At 37.1% G+C, this 19,104-nt stretch overlaps 1 protein-coding gene across 5 annotated transcripts in view; it reads right to left on the minus strand.

Moving 5' to 3' along the window:
* LOC127935283 (serine/threonine-protein phosphatase 6 regulatory ankyrin repeat subunit A) overlaps positions 1 to 19,104 on the minus strand; it is a 33,903-nt gene that overhangs the window by 13,634 nt on the left and 1,165 nt on the right. Inside the window, exons 1-16 of one of the 5 annotated variants that reach the window (XM_052532994.1) lie at positions 13,054 to 15,521; positions 9,836 to 9,919; positions 8,241 to 8,319; positions 7,130 to 7,200; positions 6,854 to 7,054; positions 6,375 to 6,462; positions 6,146 to 6,288; positions 3,930 to 4,142; positions 2,515 to 2,593; positions 2,323 to 2,437; positions 2,158 to 2,240; positions 1,962 to 2,025; positions 1,791 to 1,859; positions 1,160 to 1,300; positions 101 to 212; positions 1 to 15 (exon numbers count right to left, since the gene is read on the minus strand). The exon at positions 1 to 15 is cut by the window's left edge and continues 12 nt beyond it. In XM_052532994.1, the coding sequence (XP_052388954.1) occupies positions 1 to 15; positions 101 to 212; positions 1,160 to 1,300; positions 1,791 to 1,859; positions 1,962 to 2,025; positions 2,158 to 2,240; positions 2,323 to 2,437; positions 2,515 to 2,593; positions 3,930 to 4,142; positions 6,146 to 6,288; positions 6,375 to 6,462; positions 6,854 to 7,054; positions 7,130 to 7,200; positions 8,241 to 8,319; positions 9,836 to 9,919; positions 13,054 to 13,203 (1,707 nt within the window). In that variant the 5' untranslated portion in view covers positions 13,204 to 15,521. Of the gene's footprint in view, positions 16 to 100; positions 213 to 1,159; positions 1,301 to 1,790; positions 1,860 to 1,961; positions 2,026 to 2,157; positions 2,241 to 2,322; positions 2,438 to 2,514; positions 2,594 to 3,929; positions 4,143 to 6,145; positions 6,289 to 6,374; positions 6,463 to 6,853; positions 7,055 to 7,129; positions 7,201 to 8,240; positions 8,320 to 9,835; positions 9,920 to 13,053; positions 15,522 to 19,104 lie in introns of those variants that run through there. The other 4 variants (XM_052532993.1, XM_052532995.1, XM_052532996.1 and 1 more) reach the window with 4 other exon arrangements.

Here is a 19,104-nt window from a genome sequence, read left to right on the forward strand (position 1 = left end):
CGTTTCATTGGCGATCTGCAAAATAAAACACAGGGAAGTGGTGAGGAGTGTTTGAAGCTCAGGATGTGTGTGTGTGTGTGTGTGTGTGTGATGCACTAACCAGCTCCAGACACACTCGGTGGCCGTACGCTGAAGCGTAGTGTACAGCGCTGTATCCGTCTTTATCCCTGAGAGCTGGATTCGCATCATTCCTCAACAGATACTCCAGACACCTGACAGAGATCAGATCAGTGAGTCAAACACACACTGTTCAGAACAGAGCCAACAGACAGGTTCTGTGATTAAAAAAATATTTTATTTTCTTCATAGTGAAATCATAACTCAGATAATGTTAATCAGTGGTTTATAATTTTGTTAAAGCCACCAGTTTGCATTATTTCAACTTATGTTTAATAGCTGAATTCTTAGTGAAAAACTACATTACCCATGATGCTGTTCAAAAATGCCACCAATCAGAGACTCATCGCAAGCAAATAGTTTTTATTTTAGTTTGCCTTTTTGTAATTTTTGTATGTCAGCTAAAATGTATTTATTTAAGTTAATTGAAAAGGCTTTTAACATTTTAAAGGTAAGTATTAAAAAACCTATTATTTATATTTCAGTTAAAGAAACTGCTTTTTCATAACTTTAGTTAACAATAACACTAATGCGATACACAACACTCTTAAGAGAAACATATTTTTTGGCAATAACCCAAAACTGTTAAGGCAGACACACTGTGATTTCTGAGGTTGTTAATTAATGATATGTTTTTGTGAAATCAGTTCACATTTTTCAACTTATTTTTAAAATAATCGCATTAAACAAGTTGAATCTGTGGTGAAAAACTACATTACCCATGATGCCGTGCAGAAAATTTCCCCAGAGTCACAGTGAATTTTTTTTTTAAATTTAGCTTTTATTTTTTGTATTTTATTTCAGCTTAATTTCACTTAATGAAAATTATTTTTTATATATTTATGTTTAATAAATTACTATGTAGTATCTGTGCACAATAAACGCATTTTATATATGGCTCAAACACCCGCATCATCTACTATGTTTGCTGATACAGTATGTGCCGCACACTACTGAAAATACTGTATCCCACAATGCAGTGCACTCCACATGACCTTGAATGTCCAGTGTGCTGAAGAGCGGTGTGTTTGTGTTCACTCACTTGCCGTCTGAGTCTGCAGCAGCGGTGTAGTGCAGAGGACCGCAGCCCCTGACGTCCCGCTCGTTCACACTGGCCCCGGAGCCCACCAGAGCAAACACACACTGATAGTTACAGTTAGCAGCAGCGTAATGCAGCGCCGTCCTGAGAGAGACAGAGATAAATCATAACCAGATCTCTGCTGCAGGATTCATGTAATGCTGCTCAATCACCGCAGCTCTATCTGTGCTGGAAATACACATCCCAGCATGCTTTAATGACAACAGCTGACAATAAGTGTGGAGCCTGTCAACAACATGACTGTGTAGCTATACTTCTTTGCTGGTCGCTGTTTTAATTTTCATCACTCTTTTTGTCTTAACTGGCTCTGTAAAATCACTTTTCAAAGTAAAAATTTTGTGTGTGCGCATAATATTTTACTATTTATAAAAGCATCAAAAAGTAAAGCATGTGGACACATAACATTAATGAGATTGATTTAATTTAATCTAGTTTTTTTTTTTAAATCATAATAATCCAAATCATATAATTCAATAACACCTTCGCTCAAAAACCCAAAGCATCCTTCGCTCAAATAAATGCATCCTTGTTGAGCAGAAGAGATTTCATTCAAAAACATCTAAATGTAACTCACCTCCCAAATCTGTCTTTCTTATTAAAGTCAGCATCCATGTTGAGCAACAGATTTAAACACTCCAGATTCCTGAAGAAAAGGAGAGAAGGTCACGTGATCAGGACAAAAGATCATCCAGGCCACAGGGGGGCGCTGATCAGCCAATCAGAGAGCAGCAGCGCTGTGACTCACCCTCCTGCAGCAGCCGCATGCAAACAGGTCCTGCCAAAGTCATCCGGCGTGTCGACGTCAAAACCTGAACCAACAGATATCCATAATCAAGACCAGTTAAAAGCCAAAGGCACTTCCCTGAGAGAGGGAAAAATAAGTTTTCATGCACAGAAATCAATTTTAACTCCTGTAAATCTTCACGATTGATGTGATTCACCTGAGGAGAGCAGTTTTCGACAGCAGTCTGAAAATCCGCTCAGAGCCGCCAGATGCAGCGGAAACATTCCGTGGATGCCCCGCCTGCAGAGGCGGAGTCACAGTCACATGATCAACACGAGCTCATGAATTATGCATCACTGTAAACACACGTCCTGTCACTCACCTGGCCGTGTCCGCACCGTTGGTTATGAGCGTGTTGATGAGCAGCTCGTGACCGTATCGAGCCGCTATATGAAGCGGAGAGTTTCCATTCTCATCCTCGCTGTCGATCTCTGCGCCTTCAGATGAGGAAAGAGAGGATGAGGAGGAACAGGAGAGGAAGACCAACAACAAACAGACAGAATAACACACTCACCGTTCTGAATGAGGGCCTGCGATCTGGAGTATCGCCCGTGAATGGCTGCCATGTGGAGAGGAGTCTTACCATCTTTACTCTGGACAAGAGATGAACACATACAGCGATTGAGAGACTTCTCTTCTGCTCACCAAAACTGCATCGATTTGATCAAAACATATGTGAATTCACTCATGTTTTACACAACACTGTTAGCACTTCTACTGGCCTAGCTCACTAATTTATAAAATTAAATTAAATAAGTGGAAAAAGTATGATGTTTGCAAAGAAAATATCAGAATTTCTATTCCAAAGATAAGATACAACACAAATCTAGAACATACTCAGGTGAGCTAATAGTGAAAGCACTCCATTAATATGACGACCTACAGCTCAAAATACATGGAAGATGGAAACAGTGTGCATTTTGGAGTCCAGTTTGGAGCTTAATTGACTATATTTGAAATAGTTTGAGCACCGCAGATCAGATGGTGACAGTTCAATAGGAAATCAATTTATCAGCATTTGTTGTGATTAATAGTATCTTTAAAAACCCCACAATTCTGAACAGTAATGCAATGTATTAAACAGTTCGAAAAATGCTAAATATAAGCATTTAACTAGTTGTTTTGGACAGTAACACACTATTAACATATCAGGTGTCTTTCTGCATTTTGTATTAAAGCATGTAAACAACCAGACTTTCTCGTTTTTATTTCAATGTAAAGTTTACAAAGGCCTGTTCATGTTAAACTGAAGTAATAAAAAATGTCTATGAGAAAAGTGATGATGCAAAAAAAATAAAATGTAATAATATTTCATAGTTTTACAGTTTAATTTTGATCAAATAAATCCCTCAATGTAAATTATTAAATGTTGATCAATTATTATGTAAATACATAATAATCATAATCATAAGCCGTGTTGATACAAAACTGTATATTGAAACTGAAAACATTCATTCTAAACAGTAATAATATTTCACAGCATTAGTTTCTACTATATTTTTGATCAAATACATATGCAGCCTTGGAGAAGATTAATAATTAATAATGAAGATAATGTACATAATTACATCACTTCTGGTTAGATGCTAACTGCATTTTGTTGCCTGCATGTGCAATAACATCTAATCTAATCAAAAAGTTATTCTAAGGCAATAATACAGTAGAATATATTTAATATAGTGTGCTGGATGTTATAACTTAAATAAAACAAATAAATAATATTAATACTTTTTTTTCTTTGCAACTGGTCATATATGATTCAAATTATTTATAATTTAAGAAAGACAAGTTATAACAATCAGAATTTTTTACAAATGTTTTTGTGTAGTATCTTGTAAAGGGCATTTAATTTGAACATTTGCAGCTTTGGCTATACATAATAAGTGACATATGGTGATGTAGAAGATGAGAGGTGCTGTGTGTGTGGACCTTGCTGTTGATGTTGGCTCTGTTGGCGAGGAGCAGCTGGAGACAGAGCGCCCCCTGGCGGGACGCGGCGGTGAAGTGCAGCGGGGAGAAGCCCTTCTCATTCCCCTGATTGACATCAGCTCCTGCTTCGATCAGCTCATTCACCACCACGTCCTGCCCGTTAAAACACGCCAGGTGCAGAGCAGAGTTTCCGTACGCGTTCGGCTCCTTAATCTGAACACAGAGACAACATCAGGTGCTTAATGGCTCTGTTTTTGTTCAGCTGACCGTGTACAGTACATCTGATGTCAAGTCAGATTCAAGGCAGACTCAATCTAAGCCATGTGAATACAGCCATAACTACATCGTTTTTCAATGCCAGTAATACAATAAAATAATATTTAATAAAAGCTGCTGAAGGATCATGAGACACTGAAGACTGGAGTAATGATCATAGACTGTAAAAAAATATGGACGTAGTGTCCGTGACATCACCCATAGTCTCCTCATTAGCAGTTTTGAACATAGACAGTAAAAGAAATGGACACAGGGACCCCATTGGAACTCAACTGAGACAATTAAAGCCCATTTTTAGTGTTTTTTAGCACTTCATTTTCTGACGCGCAGACTCAAACGAAGCTTGACGACGTCAGCAACCTGTCTGCCAGATGTAAATCTTCTAGTAGCTGTGCGTGCAAACTGCCATCGTTAATCTTGCAGAGACGGCGAGCTTGAGCGGGGAGTTCTTTGGCGTGAGTGAGCAGGAGTAAGTATTCTGATTAATTATTTTGTATAGTATTTTAAAATGTAACGCCGGTACGCCATATTAAGTTAATTGCCTGCGAGCTTCTCCTCCTGTCTGTACGGTAATGCGACAGAGTCGAGTGGTTATGACGCAATCGTTAGCCTATTTTTTACAAAAACTGTTTCAACGGGGCCATAATGTAACATGGAAGGTAATGGAGCCCTTTATACATTGTCGTGTTTCTTTAGAAATAAATAATGGACAAACAGAGTCTTTAAACGCCTCAGATGTAAAGTTATTCGCTGTCAAAGTGACGCCAAAATGAATGGGAGTCAATGGGAATGCTAACGCAAGAGAAGTTCTGCTACAAGATGGCGGCACGCAGCCGACTTCAACTTCCGGTCGACATCCTTGCCGCCTGGTTTTGAAGCCTAAAGTGCGGGCCGTCGCCATCTTGGCAGCGTGTCACGACTCTCCCGGATAATCGAAAATGGGCAAAAAGGCGGGAGCTGATTGCTGAAGCCACGCCCACCTAGCGCGACGGCATTGTCAGCAGCGGCAATCCACCTGTAACTCAAGTGACCACGCCCTTAATTATGCAAAACTTTAATTTTTTTTTAAAAAATCCACCCCCTCACAGTTGTCATGAAGGGCAAAATTAGCAATATAGACCAAAACCATTTTTTGAACCAGGCTGTAAACATGTTTTTTTCTGCTTTTAAGTTGGGCATTTTAACATGGGGAGTCTATGGGACTGACTCTCTTCTGCAGCCAGCCTCAAGCGGCCAGTCGATGAATTGCAGTTTTAGTCACTTCCTTATTGGCCTCACGAGAGAGAGCGGGAGGTTGCCGCTCAGTAATGATGCAAAAAAAATTCAGCTTTGATCACAGAAATAAATTACAGGTTAAAGTATATTTAAATAGAAAATAGTTTTTATTGTAATAATATTTCACATTTTTACAGTTTAATTTTGATCAAATAAATGCACCGGTGTAAATTATTACATGTTGATTAATTATTATGTAAATACAGACATAAGCAGTTCTTCAAAACCAACAATACATTTAATACAGTCATGGATATTATATTATATTATATTATATTATATTATATTATATTATATTATATTATATTATATAGCATCTTTCTGTTTGATATAAAATATTAATGATGAACATACATCCTGTTCAAATTGAACAATACCTGATTTAAATAATTTTTTTATTAAATAAAAATGTGGTATAACAACATTCTATGAATGTTTGCATGTGTGTTATTGGGATATTAATTTAAACAGTTGTAGATTTGGCTATACGTCACACATCAAATTGTAAAAAACATTGTTATTTTGAGAAGTCAATGAAGTCATCAACTGACTGAGATCAGGGTAACAGGTATCACACAGCAGGTGTTCTCTACATCAACCAATCATGGTTCATGTGGCGACCAAGGGGCGGAGCTTTATGCACACTGTGGGCGGGGCTTACTTACATCAACGCCCAGATGGAGCAGGTATTTGACGACGTTGATCATTCCACTGGAGGCAGCGGCGTGAAGAGGACTGTACGATCTCTTATCCTTACAGCAAACCTCAGCGCCGTGAGACACCAGGAACTTCATGACCTCCAGATGACCTGAGACAGACAGAGACAGTGAGAGAGATCTGAGGCTGGTGGAAACAGGTTTTCTGTTCGTCCTGATGGTAATGTTGACGTCTCACCCATGTATGCGGCCCAGTGAACGGCTCGTCTGTCCTTCTTATCAAATGCATTGACGTTTGCACCTTTGGACACCAGCAGCTGAACCATCTGCAATGACACAGAAAGCAAAGATTACACCATGAATACTAAACTAGATGTTTTATTTATTTAGACCTAGTCTAGAGGACTGCGAGATGGCTTAAACTGATTTAAAATGCACAACATGTATTCTCAAACACACTGTATTTTAAGGCAGTCTCTGTTATTTGACTTTGTTTTGAAATTTATATCACATAGTTCTCTGGATTTTGCATTGAAGCACAACCAGAGTTTCTCATTTAGCTCTAGGTGTGAACAGGTCTTTTGTCTGCCATTTATTTTGCTTTTCGTTTCACTCAAGGTGAAAACAGGTCTCATAAACTCTTTGACCCACAGGATACTGTCCAAACGTGAGCAGATATTGTGATCTGTGCACGGAGAGAGAAACTGAGCGTCTGACCTCCAGGTGTCCACTGAAGGCCGCGTGGTGTAGAGGCGTGCGTCCGGCGCGGTCCGACACATTGACGTTGCTTAACAATGGGACTAATGCTTCGGCGCAGCGCACAGCTCTATGGGACGCAGCCACATGCAGCGGCGTCTGCCAGCTCTTATCCCGCGCGTTCACATCCGCCGAGTGTTTCAACAGCACCTGGACTGCTTCCTGAACACACAATCACATTAATGAACATGAAAGCCACTTCCTGTGTGTATATTTGCTGTTCTGACGCTGTCGTACCTCACTACAGGACGCCACGGCCCGATGAAGAGGAGTGAGCCATTTATTATCTTTGGCATTCACTCTCGCCCCTGAGAGAGAAGGAGAAAGAGAAAGTTCCCGCGTGAATGAATTACACGTTTAATGTCACAGCTGAAGCAGGACACGTGGAGCTTCCTGTAAGCCTGTTCAAAATAAACCCCCAAAATGCTCTGAGGCTTTAAATACAGCGGCACCTGTTACTTTTCCTCTGTCATTCATGAGAACAACTCCTCCTTTACACACGTCACATAATGTGTGTGTCTTCTGTCAGTGTGTCACTGGTGTAGCGCTCAATAAATATGAGTTTCCAATGATCATCTGCAATATATTCACTTAAGTTACTTATTTTAAATACACTATGTCAGTGTTGTTGTAAGTCGTTGCTAATGTGTTGCAAGGTGGTTCCTATCGTATTTAAATTATTGATGTATCTTGTTTAGATGAAAACACAATAAATATGATTTTTATGTGACGTGCACAATCATTTAAAAGTTTGGGGTCAGTAAGATTTTTTTTTTTTCAGCAAGGATGCATTAAAGTGATCAGAAGTGACAGTAAAGACATTTATACATTACTAATCTCACTAAAAGATTTCTAATTCAAATAAAGGCTGCTCTTTTGAAATTTCAATTCATCAAAAAATTCTGAGAAATTAAATGCATCACAGTTTTCAACATTGATTATAATCAGGAATGTTTCTTAAGCAGTAAATCAGAATATTTTTTATGATTTCTGAAGATCATGTGACTCTGAAGACTGGAGGAATGATGCTGAAAATACAGCTTTGCATCACAGAAATAAATTTCATTTTACAATATATTCACATAGAAAACAGCTATTCTAAAGAGTAATAATATTTCATAATATTACCGTTTTTACTGTATACAAATAAATGCAGCCTTGATGAGCAGAAGAGACTTCTTTTAAAACACTTACAGACTCCAAACTTTTGAATGGTAGTGTAGATTTATCCACCAAGCCAGATAACATCATAATTTGGATCCATTAATGAATCTGGCTGATATTTCAGTCCCCACGCTGGAGGTGTGGGATCATTAGGAGAGTTTGGGGTGTAAATGACCCTCCGTACCTGACAGGACGAGCAGCTCCAGGATCTCAGCGTTGCCCAGGTAAGCAGCAGCGTGAAGCGGCGTTCTCTTCTCACAGTCCTGAGGAACCACAAACATGCAACAATTACTGAAGAATCAGGTTTATTAAAACTAGTCTTTTTCACTAAAAGTTTAGGGTCGTTCAGATGTTTTTTGTTCACCAAAGCAGCATTTTTTTTTTTTTACTTTTACAGTAAAAAATGTGAAATATTATTATAATTCAAAATAACCATCTTCTATGTGAATATATTATAAACTGTAATTTATTTCTGTGATGCACAGCTGTATTTCCAGCATCATTCCTCCAGTCTTCAGTGTCACATGATCTTCAGAAATCATGAAAATATTCTGATTGACTGCTCAAGAAACATTTCTGATTATTATCGATGTTGAAAACATTTTCTCAAATATTTTTGAGGAAGCCAGGTTTCTTCGATGAACGGAAAGTTCAAAAGAACAGCATTGATTTATAATAGAAATCTTCTGCAATATTATAAATGCCTTCACTGTCACTTTTGATCAGTTGAATGCATCCTTGCTGAATAAAAGCATTCATTTCTTTAAAAACAAATCTATTGCTGATTGGCGTAAGAGGTTGGTGATACACAGAGCAACTTTTTGAGACCTTTTGACACCAGGTGAGACACAGAGTCCATCTAAAGTATCCAGATAGAAATGTGTAACCCATTCTCAATGGGAAAGTGTCCAAGCAGCATTGCTCAAAACATTACCCCGTCTACCATCAGCCAAACACACCAACCAATCAAATACTCAAGAATGACTGCATTCAGTCTCATTTCTGCTCAAAACTGAGTGAAGCTGCTGGTTCATGCAACATATGTTTATGCGAATCACCTCTGATTTGCATGAGTTTTACTCCATTCAGAAGTATTTGATGCATGTGTGGTTTCAGCAGGGTGTGTGTTATATGATACACATGTATTTGTATGTGTGTGTGAGATCAATGTGTCCGCAGATCTCTAGAGACGGCATGCAGAAACACGAGACACAAGCACGTTTCTCTATTTCAGGTTCCCGGGATCTTCTGCGATCACCTCTCCTGTAGCTTTAACCCTTCCTGCCGACGCTTGAGGAAAACATTTGCATCAATAAAGGCGATCACGAAAGAGCGGATATCATTCATTCCTCAGTGTCATGCCAGCCTGCAGGCTTCTGTTTTCCATCTGGTCTGGAATGAGAATGGAAAACAGGAGGCCAAGCCACACCGAGTCACATGACCCGACAGGCCATCAGTGATTGGCTGGCAGAGGAACAGGCGTCTCTCCAGGCGTTGGCAATGAAAACAGCCTTCTCATTAAACAGTGAGCAGTACAATAAACCATCCTCAGTCCAAACGTGGGCTCATGACAGCCTCTCGGATGAAGATCCATTAGGAAACTAAGAGAAATAATGTTCAAGAACTGCCTCTGAGTCCATTTGAGAAGGGTTTCCAGGAACATCCATCAGTGAGAAACCCATCATGTAGTCTCAAAACCCACTAATAATAACTGACAGATGACCACTGTCAGAGAATTTCAAAGGATAGTCTGTGTTTTTGCAAGTAATGGACATTCACCTGTACGTTGACGTCTTCTTTCTTGAATATGAGAGAGCGAACTTCATCTGCGTCGCCGTTAAATATGGCTTTAATCAGAGAGGGCTGTGGGGAAATGAAAGAGATGCTTAAAAACAATACTGGAGACCTTCTTTAATTCAGAAAGACAAACCAACACTGATATCAATCAAATTATGACAAGCTCGTCTTGAACAACAGGCTGTGTTAAATACTGAAGATGAATGGGAATAAGAAAAGAAATGAATGAGCGACATTCTGGGAATCAGACATCAAGACGAAAACAAGAAACCTTTGATTCATCAGCACGCCAAAGAGAAATGCGTATCAATACGTCATAACATGGGGTAAAAAAAGATGCATTTTAAAAAATGCATAGAAACCTGCTATAGAAAGAAATATTGTAGGAAACAAATTAAATAATGAATTAATATTATCCAGATTAATTTAAATAAACACTGATATTGGCTGATACTGGTTTATCATGCATAACTGCAATATGCTGTGAATTTGTTAAAGCACGTTTATTATCGTTATTAAAACAGAATCTAAAACTATTAAAACATTATTGCCTATTTAAATTAATCTGAAATAAAATAAAACTGAAAAATTATTTCAAAAACTTGAACAAAAAAAAATGTAATTGTTGCTTTTGCAGCTAAATGAAATAAGTTTAAGCTAAAGGACTAAAATTAATAACTGGAAATAAATTAAAGATAAAACTGAACTACAGCTAAAATTAAAATTAAAAATAGCAAAGCATAGGATTAGTTTAGTAATTATTGAAATAAAAGCTAACAAAGTATTAATCAAACCTATACAATAGTATATAATTAATAAAAAAAAAAATAAAATCAGACAAAAACAAACCTATGCATTAAATATCTTTTTCAAGGTTATTCCAAATAAGGACAGGCTATACTAAAGCCCCACCCACTGGCTACACTAAAGCCCCGCCCACTGGCTACACTAAAGCCCCGCCCACTGGCTACTCCCCCCTCTCTCAGGCATCATTACAGAAAATGATTGAAAGCACAACTAATGTATCTCTCTCAGGAAAAACAGCTGCAAAACCTTTTTAAAAAGTTAATTTTAAGACCTTATTTACTTAACTCTATTGTCATTGTAACAGAATGACACAATCCAGTCTGCAGCACATCATTAAAATCAATAAACAAGTACAATAAAAACTGAATAAAATAGCAAATGTATTAGTATAAGAAAGTATTAACAATAGAAATACGAAGGTCTTCTAATCTTTTCTAATCTTAGTATTCACGGACAGCATTAAGAGAAGCTATTGCTCTTGGATTAAAACTATTTCTCAGTCTGTTTGTACGTGCTTCAAGTCAAATCATTTTCCACTAAAAAGGTGAGTTTCAGAAATAAAAGGTACAGATTTTTTTAGAGCCTTTTGAAAAGGTTCTGCCCCAGTGACAGCTTTTGTACCTTTTTATCTGACAGAGAAGAGAATAAAGAGGAGCTGACAATCACTGAATGTACTCGTAAACACACACACACACACACACACACACACACACACACACACCTGCTGCAGGCTGTAAGTGGATTCACCTCACAAACACATGATGCAGCAGCTGAAAGCAGACGTGTGAATGAAAGACAGGAGGAACGTCGTAAAAGAAAGAACGCAGCTTTCCTCTGTTTAAGGAAACTGTAACAACAACAGCAAAACTTTAGCCTGAAGCTCCTGAAAACTGACTCAAACCAGTCAGAACCACTTAGACTGATCTTCAAAGAACACTTTTAACTATTACTTACTTACTTACTAACTATTAGAGGACAAAACCAGCTGGAGAAATCCACAGGACTGAAACCTGCCCGTCCGGTTCATCCACTAAACTGATGATTATCCTGTTAATTTGTCTGGTTACCGTTCTCACACCTGCTGTTCTCACCGATATAGAGCACCAACACTTTGTTTGAAATGTGGGAGAACAATTCACAATGCATGCAGTATTCTCAACACTGCTATCTATGAGCATTAGCATAAAAATGTGTTCCTCTTTTTCTTTTGTAGGTCAACTACAGCCAAGATGAAACAACTAAATTTGTTTAAACTCCCTGAATAATGGCTCAGATCGAAGTTAACTGTACGACAGGTAAAACATAAAAAAATAAAGACATATAGATAGATAGATAAAAAAATCTAAAATAAGTCATTAGAAAAAATATAAAAATAAAAACAACATTTTAAATCTTTGCTAAAACAACTCTAAAAAAATAAAGATTAAACTATTTTATTAACTAAAATAAAAATTAAATCTAGAATAATTATTACATAAAATTCAACAACATACAATTTACAAAAGCTTTTTGAGGAAGAAAATAGAACGAAAAAATCAAAAAACATTATGAATGAATAAATGAATGGATGAATATTATATAAAAGAAAACATTTTTTACAAAAGGTTTTAACATTTTATCAAAATAAAATATAGATAAAAAATTAATGAGATAAATTCCAACAAATAAAACAATTTAGAAAGGGTTTTCACAATTTAACTTTGATTTTAAATAAAAAAAATAAAATAATAAAATAATAGATATTTAAAATATTAGCAAAAAACAACAACAACAAAAAAAACAAAAAACCTATTTACAAGAGGTTTTAAAATGTTATCTTTTCATATGAATCAGACAAATATTAAAGAGTACATGAGGTATTTGTACTTGTATAAAGTGTGTTTCTGGCCTAATGTCTGTTCACACAGAATACATTCTTGGATTATATTTTGCAGTTGTTGATGAACATCTTTGGCCTTTGCGATGCATCTCACACCATGTCAAGTTAAAAAATAAGTTATATTTTCATAAAATCCAGTGTATTTTGAAAGCAAGAATGGACGTGTGCTGCGTGTGAAGTGTGTCCTAATGCACGCTGACATTTGCGTCATAACAGCTGTATTTCGTCCAGGTCCAAGGTCCACAACTCAATCCTAGTCACATGATCCAGGGTTTCCAAAGGGAATTGTTGGACCTCACCTGGAAACCCCAATCAGATCTGACAGAGACGGATGAACGAGTCTGTATCTGTCTTCAGATAATAACGTGGGACGGATCATGACATGCAGCTACTAAAACAACCGTATGACTTCTGGATCTCTCTTGTAGTTTACCACTGCTTCACACACACACACACACACACACACAACAGACATCCCATTATCATCCACCTGCAGTCAAATCAGCCACCTCACCTTCTCCTCCTGAGAGGAATTCTGGGAAATGTGGTCCGGGGCAGCTTTGGAATGCAGAGGGGAGGGATCGTCATCTTCCACCTCCTCCAGGACCACGATACACACACGACTCCTGCGCTCCGACTGCATGCCTGCCTCTCCAACACACATACACACACACACACGAGAGCAGCGTTCACACAAAACACCACGCGTTAGATCTGTCCGTGATGTTCAGCTCTGGTGCCATTAGTATCCAAGCGTTAAATCCCTCCAAACGCACACAATCATGGAGCGGGGAATTCCTCGGAGCGGGGACATCAGTGGTGCTGCAGTGAGAAGATGCAGCGTCCTCATACACACACACACACATATACATACACACATTCACACACACTCTCTCTGTGTGATCTGAGAGGACAATGGTGTGTGAGCTCCAGCCTGCTGAAACCTGCACTTTACACACACACACACACACACACAGATCCAACCCCCACCACAACACACCAACCCTACTGCAGCGAGAGAGAGAGAGAGAATGAAAGTGAGGGAGCGAGAGAGAGAGAGAGAGAATGAGAGTGAGGGAGAGAGAGAGAGAGAGAGAGAGAGAGAGAGAGAGAGAGAGAGAGAGAGAGAATGAGAGCGAGGTTGCGAGAGAAAAAGAGACAGAGAGAGGGAGAGAAGGAGAGGGAGAGAGAGAGAGAGAGAGAGAGAGAGAGGGCAGTTTTGTAATGAGACAGCGAGCTTCCGACAGCTTGAGACTTTAACCCCAGTGAAATATGAAGCACGGAGACAGAGCTGATGGGACAAACACAGGCAGGAACAGATCGAATTATTCTTTGTCAGGACTACGAACAAGGTCACTGTGTTTGTTTGGTTTTTTACTATAGGGACTAAATCGCTCCAGGAAGTGAGTTTAATCTGAGAAAAGCTTGTATAGAATACAAAATAAAGTCAAGTACAATATAGTAATGTACATACAAATTATAGTCAATTGTGATTTTTTTTATTTCTTAGATTTTTATTATAAACAAGCAGAAGCTCTAGGGTAACAGATTTTTTTGGAGGAAGCTCAAGAACATGTAGGTCATATTTCACCTCAAAATCAAAAGAAGAAATAAAATAATTTTGTATAGTACAATGAAGATTATAAGTTATATATATATATATATATATATATATAAAATGATCTTCATTTTACCATGCAAAATTATATATATATAGACATTTTACATTTCTAGACACATTTAAGCACATTTACCAATTCACAATTGGTCAATTATCATTGGAATAAGTTTATATATAATATACCTTTTAAAGTAAGTATACATCATGGTGGTATTTGTTGTACTGAATTTAATTAATTTTAATTCTAATTTTAATTTATCATTAAATAAATATCATTACAATATAATTAAATGGATTTTCAATATGCTGAAGAAGTAAAACATGCAAATGTATTATAATAAAAATAATTTGACTGGAAAATTTTATTAATTGCATTAAAAACTAGAATTTGCTAAACGTTTCTTTTTATTAAAAATTAAAGCTGCATATAGGAAAACATTTACATTTTCATGGCAAAGCATAGAAAAAAAATCTTGTAATTCGTAATTGGAAATTATTTAGTTAAAAATACATCTTTTGTACTGAATATAATTCATACTGATTTTATTTAATAATTTATTATTAAATCGATGCATTACATTTACTTTTTTACAGTAAAAGTAAAACTGTCTTTCTGTGTTATTTATGTATTTTTTTTTATATATCTGAAATGTGACGTGGACAGGTTTTACTGACACATCCTGATTTAGATACACTGGTAAATGTGAGTTAAATGTGTGTGTGTGTGTGTGTGTGTGTGTGTGTATGTATTTGTCTGTCTCCAGTCTCCATTAGATAATGTCTGATCTGTGACTCATTCTCATTGGCTCGTCTTCATCCTCTCTTCCTCCTCCTCTCGCTCAAACTCACCACCACAAACTGCTGACTGTCTGATACACTCATTAATGGAGACACACACACACACAGAGATCAGCACTTCAGTCGTCACACATCACAGAATATTAATCAGATGTGACTTCTGACGAGAGTGAACCACATCGTCAACAAAAACACAAAGAAACTACTATTAATAGCTCAGACAAATCTCAGAAACAAAGCCTGCTGGACTGAACACTAGCAAGTGCAAAGCAACAGCCTCGCAACAAATCAGCCATTTCTCATACAATGTTTTCTTCAAAGTAAAAAAAAAAAGAAATTATTTGAACTAATGAGATTTATCAGATAGTTTTGCACCGCAAGTATCCAGAAAATCTAACTGACACTTCTGAGCATGTTACGACAAGACTGATGTTCCTGGCAACAAAATGACTTTCCCAAGGTTTCAGATGAAATTTAACAGTAAAATCAGCCATAAAGCAGCTTTGATATCAAAGTGAGCCTCCATATCAGTTACTGACTAGAACAATATATAAAACGATTATTTTTATGTATTCCTCTTCAAATAAATGCAGCCTTTGTGAGCACATATTACACAAAAAAATACCCTTACCAACCTCAAACTTCTGAACATTAGAGTACACAAAACTTAATGTTTGAATTTAAATTCCTGTTTTATTCACTATAAGTATTTACCCTAAATATAAGTATTTTAACACATAAGCCATGTGTATCTTCAGTAGTGTATCTCTGGCTCTCCGAGGGTATAGCTTCATCAGTGGAGATGGTACACTGCAGCACTGGACACTCCTCTAAGCTCCGCCCCCTGCCCCCTGCAGCCAATCACAATCTCATCTATTCAGTAGCACGACCAATGAAAACAAGCCGTCACAAACTGCTCGCCAGACACAGCAGAAGTACAGACACATCATTACAGACGCTTTGTTTGATGCAGACAGCTGATGATATTGTGAATCTAGTGTGAAAAAACACTGTTCATACTAAGATCCAGTGCAGAATTTAACCTGAATCAAGTGAGGTCAGGCGTAAAAACTATTTAATGCACGATAGATATGTCATGCTTTGTAGACAGAGTTTACTGACTGAATTTGACGAAATATTCCCTAATGATTTTTTTTGTTTGTTTGTTTAGTATCAGACTATATAATGTGTGGCTCTAAGTGTGACCTTCAATGACCTTTAAGACATTTATACATATTAAATGAAACCAAATATATCCAATGACAAAGATATATATTAAATATGAAAAAAAATCAAATATGACATTGTTGGGTATATTTAATATGTATTTGTCATATTTGATATATATTTTTGGTTAAATTTAATTTTTTTTTGTCACATTTGATATATATCAAATATGGCATATTAAACACATACTATATATTTGTGTTGTCTTGAAATAACCAGAGCTGTATTATCATTATTAATAAGCACTAAGAAAACTTGAAAAGTGATTAAACATACAGCATCTGGTTTAAAGAATTATTTAATGAGTCTAAAGGGATTTGATGAAGTCAAACTCCCTCTAGAGGACAAAAGAAACACAACCACACGAGAATAAGAGGCTTCATCTCTGATGTCACTTCAGAGTAAACTGTCTTCACTGTCTGCTGGACACAAACACTGGTCAGATGGTTTTAGTTGTGCCTGTTTTACACTGGTTTACACTGGTCTAGCTGATCTGGTTTGATGGTTTTATCGTGCTAGACTGATATTAAAAGTGTGGCTCAAGTGGTAGAGCATTGGGTTAGCAGCACAAGGTTGTGGGTTCAATTCCCAGGGAACACGTTAGGTAAAAAATGTTAGCCTGAAGTTGTTTTAGATAAAAGTGTCTGCTAAATGCATTAATTTAATTTAATCTAACATCAGCCTCGTGTTATTCAGATACAGCTCCAGAATCTCACAAATCAATCAAATGTCATTCAGCTTTAAAAAGACAGACTTCTCAGGGTTTCACATTATTAAAGCCTTTGTTGGGTCTCCATATACTCCTCTCAAACAAAACAGCCTAAAACAGAGGAAGTTGAAAAGAGGAAAAGTGTTTTCTAAATGCAGGTTTAGTTGCATAACATAAGGGATGATGCCCCATTAAATAAGACTACTGTTAACTTGCTAAAGAAATTCTTTATGTTTTACAAAGCAGATTTAATAACAATAACACCAGAGAATCTGTCAATCTGTCAATACAAATATTAAAAGTGACTCTTTTCTTCTGAAATGCATTGAAAGGTCAATTCAAATTTAAATAAAAAAATACGGCACCTTAAACATTCAAAATTATGAAAAAACAAAATGCCAAGCAGTCACAAAATATAAATAATATACAGTACATTATAAAATATGTTGAAATGTATGTGTACAAATAGCTACACACTTACATACTCAAATGCTTTTACTAAGTGTCCTTAATAAATAAATAAAATAATGTACATCCATAAATAAATAAATGCTCAGTTAACTGCAAAATAAACACTTAAAATAAGCAGAATTAATTCAACAATCTAACTAACAAAAAATATTCTAAGCACGTTTGCTAACATTCCCCTTAATAAAAACGTTAATTCTGAATATGTTTTCTGAACGTTCAAAAGTTATTCAAATGTTTAAAAAAAAATTGGTTATGCGTACATTTAGGGAACATTCCATTTGATCATTTTTAAAACATGGGAACATTAATGCTAGATGAAGACAGCAGATATCCTAACTCTGAACAAATTGATTTTATTAACATTACTGGAAGCAGGGGCGGTGTTAGGGGTGGGCTAAGGGGGCTGGAGCCCCGAATGTGTTCAGTAAAGCCCCAAATGTTTTTATTACCACCATGCCATCAATGAGTTTATGCCCAATAAAGTAATTTATATTAGAATTTAATAAATAAATAAAATATCTCTCGACTCTCACGTCCACAGTGTCTGTAAATTTACCCAAGTATAGGTCTGAGTCCAGTGCTTCTGACTGACATGTAAACTGGCCAACCATCGACGAGCGTCTGTAAGATCCAGCCAATGAAATGAGATCTTTTGGAGGCAGGCGGTTTGTTGGCGTGCAGTATTTTACTAGATCAATTTAATTGAAAATTAAAATGGATATTTCAAAATTCTTCTTCGTCTTCAAAAAAAGGAAGTAACCTCCCCCCATCCCCCTCCCCCCCAGCCAAAACACTTGAATGCCAAGATACAACAGCTTCAGGTATCTGTAACTTTTAATCATAGTATTATATTTCTTTTTCGGTTTTAATTTGTGTCTAATTTAACGTTACATTTTGAAAATCTAACAGTTAACGGTTGCACAGCACAGTCTTTAGGACACACACAGACACAGACTGATTTGTTTAGTTTTTGAATATACTTGATACTGTTAAAAGTCACATCATTAAATAAAAAAATACGAGTTCACATTTCACACCTAAACAAGCGTGGAAAACGTAATTATAACTAGCTACTAAATTAGTTAAAAATGCCTATCCATATACAGCTATGATTTGCGAACCCCAAACTGACTCAGATGATTCGCGAAACCGCTACGAACTCCCGAACTGATTCAAATGATTTGCGATCCCCAAACTGATTCAAATGATTCGCGATCCTCAAACTGACTCAAATGATTTGCGCTCCCGCTACGAACTCCCGAACTGCTTCAAATGATTTGCGATTCCCAAATTGACTCAAATGATTCGCGCTCCCGCTACGAACTCCCGAACTGACTCAAATGATTCGCGAACCCGCTACGAACTCCCGAACTGCTTCAAATGATTTGCGATTCCCAAATTGACTCAAATGATTCGCGCTCCCGCTACGAACTCCCGAACTTATTCAAATGATTCGCGCTCCCGCTACGAACTCCCGAACTGCTTCAAATGATTTGCGATTCCCAAATTGACTCAAATGATTCGCGCTCCCGCTACGAACTCCCGAACTTATTCAAATGATTCGCGATCCCCAAATTGACTCAAATGATCCGCGATCCCGCTACGAACTCCCGAATTGACTCAAATGATCCGCGAACCCGCTACGAACTCCCGAACTGAATCAAATGATTTGCGTTCCCAATACACATAAATGCTATGAAAGTGTGCACATGGAGAGAAATAAACAGCAGATGTTCATG

This window comes from Carassius gibelio, chromosome A19 (assembly GCF_023724105.1).
Source record: "Carassius gibelio isolate Cgi1373 ecotype wild population from Czech Republic chromosome A19, carGib1.2-hapl.c, whole genome shotgun sequence".
NCBI lineage: Eukaryota > Metazoa > Chordata > Actinopteri > Cypriniformes > Cyprinidae > Carassius > Carassius gibelio.